The 17,749-nt window shown below is 37.3% G+C and overlaps 3 protein-coding genes and 2 pseudogenes across 3 annotated transcripts; all 5 read left to right on the top strand.

Moving 5' to 3' along the window:
* Positions 1-1,074: 1,074 nt before the first annotated feature.
* On the top strand, positions 1,075-2,939 carry LOC108902868 (olfactory receptor 11A1-like). Its single transcript, XM_018704877.2, has one exon. It carries the CDS (start codon positions 1,395-1,397, stop codon positions 2,361-2,363), a length of 969 nt encoding a protein of 322 aa, XP_018560393.1. The 5' UTR covers positions 1,075-1,394; the 3' UTR covers positions 2,364-2,939.
* A 2,350-nt stretch (positions 2,940-5,289) lies between these two features.
* LOC108902866 (olfactory receptor 11A1-like) lies at positions 5,290-6,236 on the top strand (annotated as a pseudogene).
* Positions 6,237-8,424: 2,188 nt separating this feature from the next.
* LOC108902878 (olfactory receptor 11A1-like) lies at positions 8,425-10,430 on the top strand (annotated as a pseudogene).
* Positions 10,431-12,456: 2,026 nt separating this feature from the next.
* LOC108902934 (olfactory receptor 11A1-like) lies at positions 12,457-13,383 on the top strand. Its single transcript, XM_018704960.2, has one exon. The coding sequence runs from the start codon at positions 12,460-12,462 to the stop codon at positions 13,381-13,383; it is 924 nt and encodes a 307-aa protein (XP_018560476.2). The 5' UTR covers positions 12,457-12,459.
* Positions 13,384-15,036: 1,653 nt separating this feature from the next.
* On the top strand, positions 15,037-16,279 carry LOC108902895 (olfactory receptor 49-like). Its single transcript, XM_018704903.2, has one exon. It carries the CDS (start codon positions 15,319-15,321, stop codon positions 16,261-16,263), a length of 945 nt encoding a protein of 314 aa, XP_018560419.1. The 5' UTR covers positions 15,037-15,318; the 3' UTR covers positions 16,264-16,279.
* The last annotated feature ends 1,470 nt before the right edge of the window (positions 16,280-17,749 follow it).

The following is a 17,749-nucleotide window of genomic DNA, read 5'->3' as shown; positions in this document are numbered from 1 at the left end:
TTTATCCAAACCAGAGTAAACAGACGAGGAGAGCTGATCAAGGGGCAGAGAGGTGAACTGTCCTGAAAGATAGCATACCTCTGAAAACTGGTGTTCAGATGTTGATTGTACAGTGGGCAGGCTGGACAAATGCTCAGCTCTTCATACAGTAAGTGTATGTGAAGTAGTATTTCTATTTTGGACAACTGAAAATTGGGTTCGAATCCATTCAGAAGAGGGCCAACATTGCAGGTAATCAGTGCACAGTGCAACATTTCCCTATTAAATATGAATCCCTATTTACAACATGGACAATGGGCAGGTTCACTAGATACCACCACTCAAAGCCAGGGTGAAAGGTCTGTCACAGAGAGGTTAAGGTGCTAAGTCCAGTGAATGTTTTCGCCAGATGTAATGAAATTCCCTCTAGGCCTTCCAGATATATATCAGAAGAAGCCATGACCTTGACCTCACTTTGAGTCCAACTGAATATTTGAGCCAAATATGATGGGATTCCTTCGAGGCATTACTAAGACCAAAAACGTGTTTTGTGAGCCATTGTGTTCCATTCCCAAGTCTTTGCCAATGCTTCCCCCGGACTCCCATCACACACAGTGGTCTTCTGAGGTTAGCCACCAGTGAACAGACCACAGTTTCACTGAGGTAGACCAAGGGGGCCTCTGTATTGGATTCATCATTGGTAGAACCATAGACCCAAAACAAGAAGATGATTCACTGGGTCCAACTGGGAGGGAGAAGGTCGTCATGTCCTTTGCATTTTTGTTGAGGGGCATACAAACTTTTAGGGCCAGGGTGAGGTCTGTTGAGTACCTTGTCCTGGGACCCCTGAAACTGTACCTTCACTCCTGACACTCCAAGATACTTAAACATTATCTTTTAGGGCAGCAAGGTCCTCACAACACAAAAACTGTTATTTGCCTTTAACCCTAAAGAAAAACAGTCTTTCCACAAAGGCAATCATGATGAGGTGATGTGAGGTGCTCATATGAAAAGCTAAAGAAATAGATTTTGCCTACATAGTTTAACTTAACTTAAAATCAGTGGGATATTTTGATGGTGAGGTCAGACTGCTGCTGTGGGCGTCCATCAACTTGAAAAGTTTAAAAGAAGCAGAAGTGAGTTTCAGCTCAGTTATTGTGACTCACACAGTTTAATTAACTGTGTTCTGTAGTTTATCATCAGCATCACATTGAGTTTAAGGTTTTAAGTCTATGTTCACTGGATGATGAATTTCTTCTTGTGTAAGTAAACTGAGTATTGTTCATGTGTGATTGATGTATTGTTTTCATACACTGACCAACAATCATGAATGTGAAGTTTTAATTAATTAACCCTCTGTAAATCTCTAACAAAATGTGAAATAATCATTATTAGTTCATCCTGTAAACAGTGTTATGAACCAAAGGAGGATCATGATGAACTCTACACAGGTTTCTTATTTCACACTTACTGCCTACTTTGACACTGGATCCTTAAAATATTTATTTTTCATTGTTGTTATGTCTTTATATATTTCAATTATTTTTTCAAATGTGTTGTTGATAGTGATTATCTGTATGAACAGAAGTTTACATGAACCTATGTACCTGTTTCTGTGCAGCATGTTTGTAAATGAACTGTATGGTAGTACAGCAATGTTTCCATTCCTTCTGCTTCAGATCCTCTCTGACATTCACACTGTTTCTGTTCCCTTTTGTTTCCTGCAGATTTTCTGTTTGTACTCAAGCGCAATTGTGGAATTGGTTAACTTAGCCGTTATGTCTTATGACAGATATCTTTCTATCTGTTATCCTCTACAATATAACACACGTATGACATTTAAAAAGGTTGCCATACTTATTGTTGTAACATGGTTTCATGCTTTTCTTGTAGTTATTGGCACAACATACTTGAGTTCCTCTTTACAGCTGTGTGGAAACATCATTGATTATGTGTACTGTGTGAACTACTCTGTTGTCAAACTGGCCTGCTCTGACACAACAGTAAATAACATTTATGGACTATTTGCCACTTCCTTCTCAGTCTTTGTTCCTCTAATTTTAATTCTTTACACTTACATAAAGATTCTAAAAGTTTGTTTTTCTGCTTCTAAACAAACCAGACAAAAAGCTGTCAGTACCTGCACACCTCACCTGGCTTCCCTCATTAACTTTTCTTTTGGTTGTTTATTTGATACACTTCACACTAGATTTGACATGAGCAGCATACCCAGTGTGCTGCGTATCTTTCTGTCTATGTATTTGGTGATAATCCAACCACTTTTGAATCCTATCATGTATGGATTACAAATGTCCAAAATACGGAATACATGTAAAAAACTCCTCTGTTATACAAAGTTGACTACACACACATCTTCCATGTAAAGGTTCAGTACATCTTTTGTAGTATTTTGCCTAGGAATGTTTGGTGACTTAAAAAGATACCATGGTGTGGGAAAAGCTCTGTGTTTTTTATTGTCACTAAATGATGTAAAAATAAATATTTAAGAGGGTAATTTTACAACTTAATTGTCCTGTCAAGCGCAATTGTGGAACTGTTAAACTTAGCCGTCATGTCTTATGACAGACACCTTGCTATGTCCTATCCTTTACAATATAACAAACATACAACAATTCACACGGCTGCCATGTTTATTGCTGTAACATGGTTGACTGCTTTTCTTGTAGTTATTGGCACAACATACTTGAGTTCCTCTTTACAGCTGTGTGGAAACATCATTGATTATGTGTACTGTGTGAACTACTCTGTTGTCAAACTGGCCTGCTCTGACACAACAGTAAATAACATTTATGGACTATTTGCCACTTCCTTCTCAGTCTTTGTTCCTCTAATTTTAATTCTTTACACTTACATAAAGATTCTAAAAGTTTGTTTTTCTGCTTCTAAACAAACCAGACAAAAAGCTGTCAGTACCTGCACACCTCACCTGGCTTCCCACAACAGTAAATAACATTTACAGACTCATTGCCACTGCTCTCTTAGTTGTTGTTCCTCTCATTTTAATCATTTACACTTACATTAAGATTTTTAATGTTTGTTTTTCTGGTTCTAAACAAACCAGACAAACAAACCTCACCTTGCTTCTCTGCTCAACTTTTCTTTTGGGATTTGCTTTGAGGTATTACAGAGAAGCTTTAATATGAACAGTGTTCCTAATATATTGTGAATCATGTTAACATTATATATTGTAACATAACACTCGTTCTGTAATCCTACACTGTATGGACCGAAAAGGTCTAAAATACGTAACATATGTAAAAGTCTGTCTTGTTTTGAAGTGTAGATAGTCAGACAAATTTGTTCTATTTGAATAAAATATGAATGCTGTTAAAATGTCAACTACAATGTCTGAACTCAACTGTGTATAAAAAAGAGATAAAATAAACAACACATCAGTAAAATGTATGAGAAAAATCCTTGTGTTTGTCTTAATTACTTTGATTTCATGTTTATCTTTAACATGAATTAAAAACTGAGGGTCTATATTCTTACATTTATACTAATACTCAAAAAATAAAAAGATACAAATATTCATTAAATATTGATATGAATCAAATTCCAATCTGGAACCATAATTCTGCCAAAACATGGCATTTGTAGAGTTCAGTGAATCTAAATTCAACAGTGACCCCAAAGCCATGATTTCAAACCAGGGATGGAATCTGTTGGCCTCAGTAATATCCTTATTATTAGTCATTTAATAGGTTATTGCTATTCTGATCTGCTCTGTCCATTTACTATGATGACCTAATTTTAGTGGGTTAATTATCTGACCATGCTTATTACTTCCAACATGGTCTTCACTGTAAAAGTATTTTAATGTGGAAACAGTGGTAGGTCTCCTTTTAATTCTACAGAAAGTGTATTATGGAAAAAAAGGTTGGGTATAAATAATAAGGTAGATTTATTCATAAGCAACAAAAATAACATACTACTTTGCATACATATCCTTTCAGTCCATCTGACTTTGCTACCTATCCCATCTAGCTCAGTCTTTCCCCATCCTTGTGGAGTCTGTCCTAAGAAAAGCCACTGCTTTCCATTCTTGCGTCATCTGATATTTTGCCAGAACTCAACTCCTATCACACACAGTGGTCTTCTAAAGTTAGCCAGTAGTACATAGACCACAATGTCATTCAGGTAGACTAAGGAGGCCTCAATACAGGGTTCATCATTTGTAGAAATGTGGATGTGGGCACCATAAACTCAAAACAACAAAATGATTTACTGGAAAAGTCCACTTGGGAGGGAGAAGGTAGTCATCTCCCTTGTACTTTTGGTGAGGGGCTTGCAAAATCTAGACACTAAGGATATCTTTGTTTTTCCATATCTGTTCCCATGACTAAGCAAAGAGATGTACTGGCTGCTTGGGGATTGATTACAATATGGCTACAATGGCTTCTTCCATGATCAGACTAGAAATACAGCCTTGCAGTTGTATGCCTCTGCCCACCAGTCCAGCTGCAGTGAGTTAATGTGTGAATTCTTGAGTCATTGCCAGAAATGTGCATTGTGTGGTCATAGTATCTTTGACCACCAAAATCTAATCAGTTCATCAGTGACTCCAGGTGAATATTTGTGACAGATGTAATGAAATTCCCTCCCGGCCTTTGTACTTTATTGCGCTCACAAGAACATGAGATCACCATGACCTTAACCATACAATCAGTTCAGTCAGCCGGGAGTGTTACTGGCATGGATGCATAAAAAGAGTACTCACTGGTGGGTGATTACGTTGAGTGTAACAATACATTGATCTACATCGATTCAATTCAATTCAGTGATCAATGATCCAATTGCATCGACCCAAAATGAAAACATTAAGCGCTCATCATATATTTTCAACGTCCCTCACCACGCCAGCCTGGAGACGTCAGCTGGTTTCATCACAACTTTTATTAAGCCCCAATAACACTAACACTGCTGCCATTCTACGATCAATAAGGACCAGTGGATATTTTTGATGGTGAGGTCAGACTGCTGCTGTGGGCGTTCACCAACTTGAAAAGTTTAAAAGAAGCAGAAACAGAGTTTCAGCTCAGATGGTATGATACACACAATGTCTTAAACTGTGTTTTGTAATTTAATATTACTATTATATTGACTTCAAATCAACTAGTTTGTAAAATTTGTTACTGTTGTTTATTGGATCATTTACTTGTTTTTGATGTATTGTTCTCACACTGACCAACAATCATTAATGTGAAGTTTTAGCTAGTTAACACGGGAAAGAGATAACAAGATGTAGTTTAATTACTTAGTTCACTCTGTGAACAGTGATAAAACTGCTTACTGAGCTATAAGAGGATCATTATGAACTCCACACAGTTTTCTAACTTCAAACTTGCTGCCTACTTTGACACTGGACTGTTAAAATATCTATTTTTCATGAGTCTCACATTGTTGTATATATTAATTCTTTGTGCCAATGTGTTGCTGATAGTGATTATCTGTATGAACAGAAGTTTACATGAACCTATGTACCTGTTTCTGTGCAGCCTGTTTGTAAATGAACTGTATGGTAGTACAGGGTTGTTTCCATTCCTTCTGCTTCAGATCCTCTCTGACATTCACACTGTTTCTGTTCCCTTTTGTTTCCTGCAGATTTATTGTGTGTACTCTTATGTGTGTGTAGAATTTTTCAACTTAGCCGTCATGTCTTATGACAGATATCTCGCTATCTGTTATCCTCTACAATATAACACACAAATGACATTTAACAGGGTCGCCGTACTTATTGTTGTAACATGGTTACCTGCTTTTCTTGTAGTGGTTGGCACAGTATCCTTGACCTCCTCTTTACAGCTGTGTGGAAAACATCATTGATAATGTGTACTGTGTGAACTACTCTATTGTCAAACTGGCCTGCTCTGACACAACAGTAAAATAACATTTATGGACTATTTGTTAGTGGTTTCACAGTGTGTGTTCCTCTAATTTTAATCCTTTTCTCTTACATGAAAATTCTTAAAGTCTGTTTCTCTGGTTCTAAACAGACCAGACAAAAAGCTGTCAGTACCTGCACACCTCACCTTGCTTCTCTGATCAACTTCTCCTTCGGGGTTTGCTTTGAAGTGATACAGAATAGATTTTATATGAACAGTGTACCTAATGTGTTGCGCATTTTTTTGTCTTTATACTTTCTTACTTGTCAGCCACTGTTTAACCCTGTACTGTATGGACTGAAAATGTCAAAAATAAGTAATAATATAAAAGCCTATTTTGTTCATAAGTAGAAGGTCTGACTGACTTATTGAGTTTGACTAACAGAAAAAACAAAACAAAATATGAATGTACTGACTTGTAAAACACTATAGTTTTGGAGTTAACTGTGGATAAGAAATTAAATATTAAAGTTATACAGAAATGGCTCGGGCTGAATTTTGTGGAGAAAGTTGGAATTCTTAAATGAAACCAAAAATGTTTGCAATTAACAAATAAAAGTAATATGACATTCAAACTAAAAATGCAAAGACTATGATAAAGATTATGTCAGCAAAACTTTCTGCTGATGTAGAAAATATGACTTTTATGAAATCTGTATAAATCTGTCAGACTGTTGTTGTGCTGACCTCTGGAGTAGTCTCAACAAAACGTTTTCATTTTAAAATGAACATGATGTGTTTTATTACTAAAAACATATTAATGTAGATGTAGTCTCACTTTCAGCACAATGGCAAACACTTTCCCACTGAGTCTATGTTCAAAACAATGTGTGACAGCTGTTAGAGTATAGCCTCTGGTAACCATCAACCCTGTCAGCAAGTCTCAAGCTTTTCCCCTGACCACTATGAAACACAGAAAAAAAACATATCCACAACATCCCCCTGTTTCCTAAAGCTGCTTCCAACAATCTAATCAGTTTGTCTTTAAGTCCATGTGAACGTTTCCGCTATATTTGTAAGAATTCCCTCAAGATTTCCATGAGATAGTGCATTCAAAAGAGCAAAAACATATTTTGTATGGTCACAGTGACTGTGACCTTTGGCATCTTACGACCAAATTCTAACCAGTTCATCCTTGACTCCAACTGAATGTTTGTGCAGGATGTAATGAAAATCTCTCCTGAAATTCATAAGTTACTGCATTCACAAGAGCGTGACATCACCGTGACTTTGACCTTACAATCAGTTTAGTCAGTGGTGGGTGGTACAGGCATGGAGGCATTAAAAGCGGACTTACTGGTGGGTGATTACCTGTCACTACTGTGGATGTCAACTATATCCATATTATGAAACAATGCACCCACCCAGAGCCAGGCCTGGGGGGGAAGCTCGCCAGTAAGTGTATGGTGGCTTGGCTTGAAACCATGCATAAACAGTGAAATGGAGCAGCTGCCCTGATGGGCATTGGTGTCGGGTGCTTTGTAGACCAGGCAGCCATCAAAGGTGGCGATCCCGGCATGCTCACTCTGGATGTCACAGACTGGTTTTATGGTCATGGAATGCCACCTGGAAGAAACTATGGAGATATCTGGGGTGGCGTGATTGGGAGTAATGGCCTACCTGATCTGAACTTTAGCAGCGCTTTGATATTGAACTGTGCTAGCCATGGAGTGACCATAACAAACACAATGTGGAGCGTATGGTGGTTCATAAGCATACCTGGTATCCGAGCAAATTAGGCCAAAGGTCACTGACTTTGAAAAGATCTGCATATGTCTCGGGTGAAGAGAGTGGCAGAGCTGTCAACTGATCGCCACTTGGTGGTGACTTGGATCAGGAAATAGGGAAGGTTTCTGGACAGACCTGGCAAACCCAAACATGTAGTGAGGGTGAACTGGGCAGGTCTGACAGAGACCTCAAGCCTTCAGCTCCTTCCTCCAGAAGAATTTCTCATACATTTCAAGACAGGTCACCTCCAGTGCAAAGGCAGCAGGAGGAAGATGTGGTTAGAAGATCATCAGTGCCTGTCGAGGCAGCAACCTAAGAACCTGCTGATGGACATAAGTGGTGGAGAAAGCCAAAGAAGGGGGCATTTTGGTCCTGGTTAACCCAGGTACCCTTTGAAGGACAGACATCAAGAAGCTAGAAGGACTGCAGCTTTGGCTGTCATGGAAGCAAAACCCTGGGTGAGGAAGAAGTTCAGGGAGGCTATGGAGTAGAACTTTTGTTTGGCCTCAAGGAGAATTCAAAATGAACATTCAAAAATTGGAAATTTAATTCTGGTTGTGAAAATGTTCTAGTGTCAACTAGAAAATAGTGATGAATATCATATCAGGAAAATTTTCTGCTGATGTATAAAGTAAGAGATTTCACTTATTGCATTCATTAATTGTGCTGTGAAATCTTCTCAAAATTCTTAAATATTTGGTCCATACAGGTTTAGCCATTCTATGTTCAATAAGGATCAGTGGGATATTTTGATGGTGAGGTCAGACTGCTACTGTGGGCGTCCATTAACTTGAAAAGTTTAAAAGAAGCAGAAGTGAGTTTCAGCTCAGTTATTGTGACTCACACAGTTTAATTAACTGTGTTCTGTAGTTTATCATCAGCATCACATTGAGTTTAAGGTTTTAAGTCTATGTTCACTGGATGATGAATTTCTTCTTGTGTAAGTAAACTGAGTATTGTTCATCTGTGATTGATGTATTGTTTTCATACACTGACCAACAATCATGAATGTGAAGTTTTAACTAATTAACCCTCTGTAAATCTCTAACAAAATGTGAAATAATCATTATTAGTTCATCCTGTAAACAGTGTTATGAACCAAAGGAGGATCATGATGAACTCTACACAGGTTTCTTATTTCACACTTACTGCCTACTTTGACACTGGATCCTTAAAATACTTATTTTTCATTGTTGTTATGTCTTTATATATTTCAATTATTTGTTCAAATGTGTTGTTGATAATGATTATCTGTATGAACAGAAGTTTACATGAACCTATGTACCTGTTTCTGTGCAGTATGTTTGTAAATCAACTGTATGGTAGTACAGCAATGTTTCCATTCCTTCTGCTTCAGATCCTCTCTGACATTCACACTGTTTCTGTTCCCTTTTGTTTCCTGCAGATTTTCTGTTTGTACTCAAGCGCAATTGTGGAATTGGTTAACTTAGCCGTTATGTCTTATGACAGATATCTTTCTATCTGTTATCCTCTACAATATAACACACGTATGACATTTAAAAAGGTTGCCATACTTATTGCTGTAACATGGTTTCATGCTTTTCTTGTAGTTATTGGCACAACATACTTGAGTTCCTCTTTACAGCTGTGTGGAAACATCATTGATTATGTGTACTGTGTGAACTACTCTGTTGTCAAACTGGCCTGCTCTGACACAACAGTAAATAACATTTATGGACTATTTGCCACTTCCTTCTCAGTCTTTGTTCCTCTAATTTTAATTCTTTACACTTACATAAAGATTCTAAAAGTTTGTTTTTCTGCTTCTAAACAAACCAGACAAAAAGCTGTCAGTACCTGCACACCTCACCTGGCTTCCCTCATTAACTTTTCTTTGGTTGTTTATTTGATACACTTCACACTAGATTTGACATGAGCAGCATACCCAGTGTGCTGCGTATCTTTCTGTCTATGTATTTGGTGATAATCCAACCACTTTTGAATCCTATCATGTATGGATTACAAATGTCCAAAATACGGAATACATGTAAAAAACTCCTCTGTTATACAAAGTTGACTACACACACATCTTCCATGTAAAGGTTCAGTACATCTTTTGTAGTATTTTGCCTAGGAATGTTTGGTGACTTAAAAAGATACCATGGTGTGGGAAAAGCTCTGTGTTTTTTATTGTCACTAAATGATGTAAAAATAAATATTTAAGAGGGTAATTTTACAACTTAATTGTCCTGTCAAGCGCAATTGTGGAACTGTTAAACTTAGCCGTCATGTCTTATGACAGACACCTTGCTATGTCCTATCCTTTACAATATAACAAACATACAACAATTCACACGGCTGCCATGTTTATTGCTGTAACATGGTTGACTGCTTTTCTTGTAGTTGTTAGCACAACACCCTTGACTTCCACTTTACAGCTGTGTGGAAACATTATTGATAATGTGTGCTGTGTGAGCTTCTCTATTGTCAAACTGGCCTGCTCTGACACAACAGTAAATAACATTTACAGACTCATTGCCACTGCTCTCTTAGTTGTTGTTCCTCTCATTTTAATCATTTACACTTACATTAAGATTTTTAATGTTTGTTTTTCTGGTTCTAAACAAACCAGACAAACAAACCTCACCTTGCTTCTCTGCTCAACTTTTCTTTTGGGATTTGCTTTGAGGTATTACAGAGAAGCTTTAATATGAACAGTGTTCCTAATATATTGTGAATCATGTTAACATTATATATTGTAACATAACACTCGTTCTGTAATCCTACACTGTATGGACCGAAAAGGTCTAAAATACGTAACATATGTAAACGTCTGTCTTGTTTTGAAGTGTAGATAGTCGGACAAATTTGTTCTATTTGAATAAAATATGAATGCTGTTAAAATGTCAACTACAATGTCTGAACTCAACTGTGTATAAAAAAGAGATAAAATAAACAACACATCAGTAAAATGTATGAGAAAAATCCTTGTGTTTGTCTTAATTACTTTGATTTCATGTTTATCTTTAACATGAATTAAAAACTGAGGGTCTATATTCTTACATTTAAACTAATACTCAAAAAATAAAAAGATACAAATATTCATTAAATATTGATATGAATCAAATTCCAATCTGGAACCATAATTCTGCCAAAACATGGCATTTGTAGAGTTCAGTGAATCTAAATTCAACAGTGACCCCAAAGCCATGATTTCAAACCAGGGATGGAATCTGTTGGCCTCAGTAATATCCTTATTATTAGTCATTTAATAGGTTATTGCTATTCTGATCTGCTCTGTCCATTTACTATGATGACCTAATTTTAGTGGGTTAATAATCTGACCGTGCTTATTACTTCCAACATGGTCTTCACTGTAAAAGTATTTTAATGTGGAAACAGTGGTAGGTCTCCTTTTAATTCTACAGAAAGTGTATTATGGAAAAAAAGGTTGGGTATAAATAATAAGGTAGATTTATTCATAAGCAACAAAAATAACATACTACTTTGCATACATATCCTTTCAGTCCATCTGACTTTGCTACCTATCCCATCTAGCTCAGTCTTTCCCCATCCTTGTGGAGTCTGTCCTAAGAAAAGCCACTGCTTTCCATTCTTGCGTCATCTGATATTTTGCCAGAACTCAACTCCTATCACACACAGTGGTCTTCTAAAGTTAGCCAGTAGTACATAGACCACAATGTCATTCAGGTAGACTAAGGAGGCCTCAATACAGGGTTCATCATTTGTAGAAATGTGGATGTGGGCACCATAAACTCAAAACAACAAAATGATTTACTGGAAAAGTCCACTTGGGAGGGAGAAGGTAGTCATCTCCCTTGCACTTTTGGTGAGGGGCTTGCAAAATCTAGACACTAAGGATATCTTTGTTTTTCCATATCTGTTCCCATGACTAAGCAAAGAGATGTACTGGCTGCTTGGGGATTGATTACAATATGGCTACAATGGCTTCTTCCATGATCAGACTAGAAATACAGCCTTGCAGTTGTATGCCTCTGCCCACCAGTCCAGCTGCAGTGAGTTAATGTGTGAATTCTTGAGTCATTGCCAGAAATGTGCATTGTGTGGTCATAGTATCTTTGACCACCAAAATCTAATCAGTTCATCAGTGACTCCAGGTGAATATTTGTGACAGATGTAATGAAATTCCCTCCCGGCCTTTGTACTTTATTGCGCTCACAAGAACATGAGATCACCATGACCTTAACCATACAATCAGTTCAGTCAGCCGGGAGTGTTACTGGCATGGATGCATAAAAAGAGTACTCACTGGTGGGTGATTACGTGGAGTGTAACAATACATTGATCTACATCGATTCAATTCAATTCAGTGATCAATGATCCAATTGCATCGACCCAAAATGAAAACATCAAGCGCTCATCATACATATTTCAACGTCCCTCACCACGCCAGCCTGGAGACGTCAGCTGGTTTCATCACAACTTTTATTAAGCCCAATAACACTAACACTGCTGCCATTCTACGATCAATAAGGACCAGTGGGATATTTTGATGGTGAGGTCAGACTGCTGCTGTGGGCGTTCACCAACTTGAAAAGTTTAAAAGAAGCAGAAACAGAGTTTCAGCTCAGATGGTATGATACACACAATGTCTTAAACTGTGTTTTGTAATTTAATATTACTATTATATTGACTTCAAATCAACTAGTTTGTAAAATTTGTTACTGTTGTTTATTGGATCATTTATTTGTTTTTGATGTATTGTTTCTCACACTGACCAACAATCATTAATGTGAAGTTTTAGCTAGTTAACACGGGAAAGAGATAACAAGATGTAGTTTAATTACTTAGTTCACTCTGTGAACAGTGATAAAACTGCTTACTGAGCTATAAGAGGATCATTATGAACTCCACACAGTTTTCTAACTTCAAACTTGCTGCCTACTTTGACACTGGACTGTTAAAATATCTATTTTTCATGAGTCTCACATTGTTATATGTTTTAATTCTTTGTGCCAATGTGTTGCTGATTGTGATTATCTGTATGAACAGAAGTTTACATGAACCTATGTACCTGTTTCTGTGCAGCCTGTTTGTAAATGAACTGTATGGTAGTACAGGGTTGTTTCCATTCCTTCTGCTTCAGATCCTCTCTGACATTCACACTGTTTCTGTTCCCTTTTGTTTCCTGCAGATTTTCTGTTTGTACTCGTATGTAGGTGTGGAATTTTTCAACTTAGCCATCATGTCTTATGACAGATACCTTGCTATCTGTTATCCTCTACAATATAACACACAAATGACATCTAACAAGGTCGCCATGCTTATTGCTGCAACATGGTTCTCCCCTTTTCTTGCAGTTGTTGGAACAATATCCTTGAGTTCCTCTTTACAGTTGTGTGGAAACATCCTTAACAAAGTGGCCTGTGACAACTACTCTATTGTGAAACTGGCCTGCTCTGACACAACAGTAAATAACATTTACGGACTTGTTACCACTACTCTCATAGTTGTTGCTCTTTTAATTTTAATTCTTTACACTTACGTGAAGATTCTTAAAGTTTGTTTTTCTGGTTCTAAACAGACCAGACAAAAAGCTGTCAGTACCTGCACACCTCACCTTGCTTCTCTGCTCAACTTTTCTTTTGGGTGTTTCTTTGACGTAGTACAGACCAGGTTTAGTATGAACAGTGTACCTGTTATGTTGCGAATATTTCTGTCATTATATTTTATAACATGTCAGCCACTCTTCAGCCCTGTACTGTACGGACTGAAAATGTCTAAAATTTGTAATTTATGTAAAAGTCTGTTCTGTTGGAAAGAGTAGATCCTAAAATATCTGTCCAGCCTGACGAACAAAACAAAACAAATGGATGCATCTGACTCCACTGTTCTATTGTCACCTGTATGATTGTGTGTAGTTCTCTGTGACAGAAAGGCATTTCAGAAATACAATATCACTGTAACTCAGACACCAAAGACGGCTGATGTGTTCACTGTGGATCACCTTTGATTTCCATTGCTACCAAAGTCTATGAAATGCTGAACTGAACTGTGTCTAATATAAAACACAACTGCTTTTCAATCCAGTTTGTGTTAAAGAAACAGAACAATTTTGGTTTAAACACATTAGTGTTTAATTAAATTCTCTCATGTTATGATCCCACTGTTTTGTGCGGCATATGTTAGTAATGGTAGTGACTTTATTAGATTTTTGATGCCCTTTTCTCACCAGCTTTACCAAGAATAGCTGATTGAAAAAAAGGAAGAAGAGGGAATGTGAGAAACTGGGGGAAAAAAGAGCATGCATTGGTCTGCTGACAAATACAGTAACGGTACAATTATCACAGATAATCAATGTGTTGTACCACACCCTCTGTGAATGATGCATCCCTGATTACAATGGTTCTGCTCAAAACTGGTGGAAATGCATGTCTGGTTCACTGGATAGTACCAAGGTTCCAAGAATCCTGAACAAAACGGGTTCAAGAACTAGAGCTGATTTGGTGGAAGAAGGGTAAGTGTGAGGACAGAAAGACTGTTCCATGTCCAAAAAAGTACTGCTAACTTTGAGAGCCGTCTCAGGCTACATTCACACCAAAATGTTTTCATTTTAAAATGGAAACATCTCAGCCCAGACAAGTGTTTTAGCTGTTTATCAGAAATACCTTCTGTCCATATTAACACACCTGAAAACACACAGGACATGACCATTCCCATACACTAGACATGTACCTGCCAATGTAAACTTGGGGCCGATTGTCTTCTCTGCATGTGGTTGCTTAGTTGCTGAAAGTACTATGAAAAAAATATATAACGGTTGTGTAATTACATTCTGGACAACAGTTGCTAACAAAGATGCCAAGATCAGCAACCCTTGTAATTTGTTATCCATGTTGCCTTCACAGCTGGCAGTCAAGCCCTTAGTTGAAGCTGGTAAGAACCAATCAGGAAGTGAATGTGGGTGTCTGTGTCATCTTTACCAAAAGTCTGAGTTTTTGCTCATCCAGACAAAAATTCAACCCCTGACTTTTCAGGCTAAAACAGAACCAGCAAAAGTCTGGAAATGTCTCCATATTGGGGGCTCAAAAATTCTTTAGTAGTGTGGATGTCATCTGTAACAATAGCAATACTGTTTTAAAATTAAAACGTATTGGTGGGGATGTAGACTCACTTTCAGCACAATGGGAAACACTTTCCCACAGATGTTGTGTACAACACAATGTCTGACAATGAATGGAGTACAGCCTCTGGTAATCGTCAACCCTGTCAGCCAGTCTTCAGGTACTGCCCCTGACCACCATGAAAAAGAGTGACCAGTGACCAATGACGGTGTTCATAGTGTTCAAGAGACAGAAGTAGATTTAGCCTACACAGTTGTACCTATGTCATTCAGACTTCAAAATCAGTGGGATATTTTGATGGTGAGGTCAGACTGCTACTGTGGGCGTCCATCAACTTGAAAAGTTTAAAAGAAGCAGAAGTGAGTTTCAGCTCAGTTATTGTGACTCACACAGTTTAATTAACTGTGTTCTGTAGTTTATCATCAGCATCACATTGAGTTTAAGGTTTTAAGTCTATGTTCACTGGATGATGAATTTCTTCTTGTGTAAGTAAACTGAGTATTGTTCATGTGTGATTGATGTATTGTTTTCATACACTGACCAGCAATCATGAATGTGAAGTTTTAACTAATTAACCCTCTGTAAATCTCTAACAAAATGTGAAATAATCATTATTAGTTCATCCTGTAAACAGTGTTATGAACCAAAGGAGGATCATGATGAACTCTACACAGATTTCTTATTTCACACTTGCTGCCTACTTTGACACTGGATCCTTAAAATACTTATATTTTATGATTCTCACATTGTTATATGTTTTAATTCTTTGTGCCAATGTGTTGCTGATAGTGATTATCTGTATGAACAGAAGTTTACATGAACCTATGTACCTGTTTCTGTGCAGCCTGTTTGTAAATGAATTGTATGGTAGTACAGGGTTGTTTCCATTCCTTCTGCTTCAGATCCTCTCTGACATTCACACTGTTTCTGTTCCCTTTTGTTTCCTGCAGATTTATTGTGTTTATACATATATAAGTATAGAATTTTTCAACTTAGCCATCATGTCTTATGACAGATATCTTGCTATCTGTTATCCTCTACAATATAACACACAAATGACGTCCAACAAGGTTGCAATGATTATTGCTGCAACATGGATATACAACTTACTTCTAGTTTCTGTCACAATATCCTTGAGCTCCTCTTTACAGCTGTGTGGAAACATTATTAACAAAGTGGTCTGTAACAACTACTCTGTTGTCAAACTGGCCTGCTCTGACACAACAGTAAATAACATCTATGGACTATTTGTTACTGCCTTCTCAGTCTTTGGTCCTCTAATTTTAATCTTTTACACTTACGTGAAGATTCTTAAAGTTTGTTTTTCTGGGTCTAAACAGACCAGACAAAAAGCTGTCAGTACCTGCACACCTCACCTTGTTTCTCTGCTCAACTTTTCTTTTGGGATTTGCTTTGAATTATTACAGAGCAGGTTTGATATGATCAGTGTACCTAATGTGTTGAGAATATTTTTAGCATTATATATTGTAACATGCCAACCCCTCTTAAACCCTGTACTGTATGGACTGAAAATGTCTCAAATACGTAATATATGTAAAGGTCTGTTTTGCTGTGACGTGTAGATAATTTTATCACCTTGTTTTATTTGAACATTTGACTTGTTCATTTGAATTCTGTCTGAACTCAACTGTGGGTATAAAAAAGACGAGTATGTAAACAACATCAGTAAATTGTTTGAAAAAAATTGTCTTAATTAATTTTGTTTCATGATTATCTTTAATATGGATCAGAAATACAATGTCTATATTTTCACAAGTAAAACAAAGCTCAAATAAGCTGATAAAACCATTTATTTAACATAGATATGAATGAAATTACAATTTGGAACCTTAATTCTGCCATAACATCACATTTGTAGAGTTAATCTAAATTCAACAGCTACCCCAAACAGCATGAGCTTCAAACTGGGGATGGAATCTGTTGGCTCTGTAGTGGTCCCAATAATATCCTTACCATTAGTGTGTTAATAGATTATTGCTTATCAGATTTGCTCTGTATATTTACTATGATGATGTACTGTTAATACCTTAGTAGTTACAACATGTGCTTCACTATAAATTTATTTTAATTTCATCAGCAATAAAAATAATGTTCCACACCAATCATGACTTATATTTTGGCCATCACAGTCTTTTTTTCCCCCAAAGTTCCCTGATACAACCACTTTCCACATGTACAAGCTCAAAGCACTGTCTGTGGTCCAAAGCAACAAGACGTAAACAAAGGTTTTGAGGGAAGAGCAATTCACACATTTCACATTTAAACTGTTAACTTTGAGAAAAACATCACCACCAAATGATGATCCCCTCCAAGAATCACCACCTCAATGAGGTCATGGGCTTTGAGCAGCCACAGGACCCTGAGAGATTTGTTGGCAGGTGCAATGACTCCTCAAAGCAAATATGAGAAACCTTATGAGGAAGCAACACTGAGTCAGAGTTTATAATCAGACGAGAATTGCCTCCTCGCTGTTGTATACCTCTGTCAACAAGTCAAGGTGCAATCAATTAACGTGTGAATTCTTGAGACATGTTTTTTGAATGGTCACAGTGACCTTGACCACCAATATTTCATCCTAGATTTCGTCATATATTGCTTTCACAAGAATGTGACATCACTGTGACCTTAAACTTTGAACACCAAAATATACTCAGTTCAGCCACTCATGGCTGTTGCTGGTGTGGAGTTATCAAAATAGGTCTCACTGGGTGGTGTCCTGGAAAGGGTTCTGCCCAGGGACCTCAACTCTCACATGGGGCAATGAAGACAAAACCTGGAGGGGAATGATTGGTAGGAACGGCCTATCTGATCCGAACCTGAGTGGTTGGACTTCTGTGCTAAACATGGATTGACTGTAATAAACACCACGCTTGAATATATGGTGGTTCATAAGCATACCTGGTACTGGAACACCTTAGGCCAAAGATCGTTGATTGACTTTGTGGTTTTACCATCAGATCTGAAGCCATACCATACAGTTACCACAACCCAATCTAAGATAAGCAGTGGAAAATGAATGGATGGGTGAATGTAAATGGCAAAAGAATC

The sequence above is a fragment of the Lates calcarifer genome, linkage group LG21 (genome assembly GCF_001640805.2).
Source record: "Lates calcarifer isolate ASB-BC8 linkage group LG21, TLL_Latcal_v3, whole genome shotgun sequence".
NCBI classification, from domain to species: Eukaryota; Metazoa; Chordata; class Actinopteri; family Centropomidae; genus Lates; species Lates calcarifer.
This window is presented reverse-complemented; position numbering and strand designations above follow the sequence as displayed.

What these genes read in the sequence shown, in the direction of transcription:
- LOC108902868 (XM_018704877.2), top strand. Translation starts at nt 1,395, where the DNA reads ATGAACCAAAGGAGGATCATGATGAACTCTACACAGGTTTCTTATTTC.
- LOC108902934 (XM_018704960.2), top strand. Translation starts at nt 12,460, where the DNA reads ATGAACTCCACACAGTTTTCTAACTTCAAACTTGCTGCCTACTTTGAC.
- LOC108902895 (XM_018704903.2), top strand. Translation starts at nt 15,319, where the DNA reads ATGAACCAAAGGAGGATCATGATGAACTCTACACAGATTTCTTATTTC.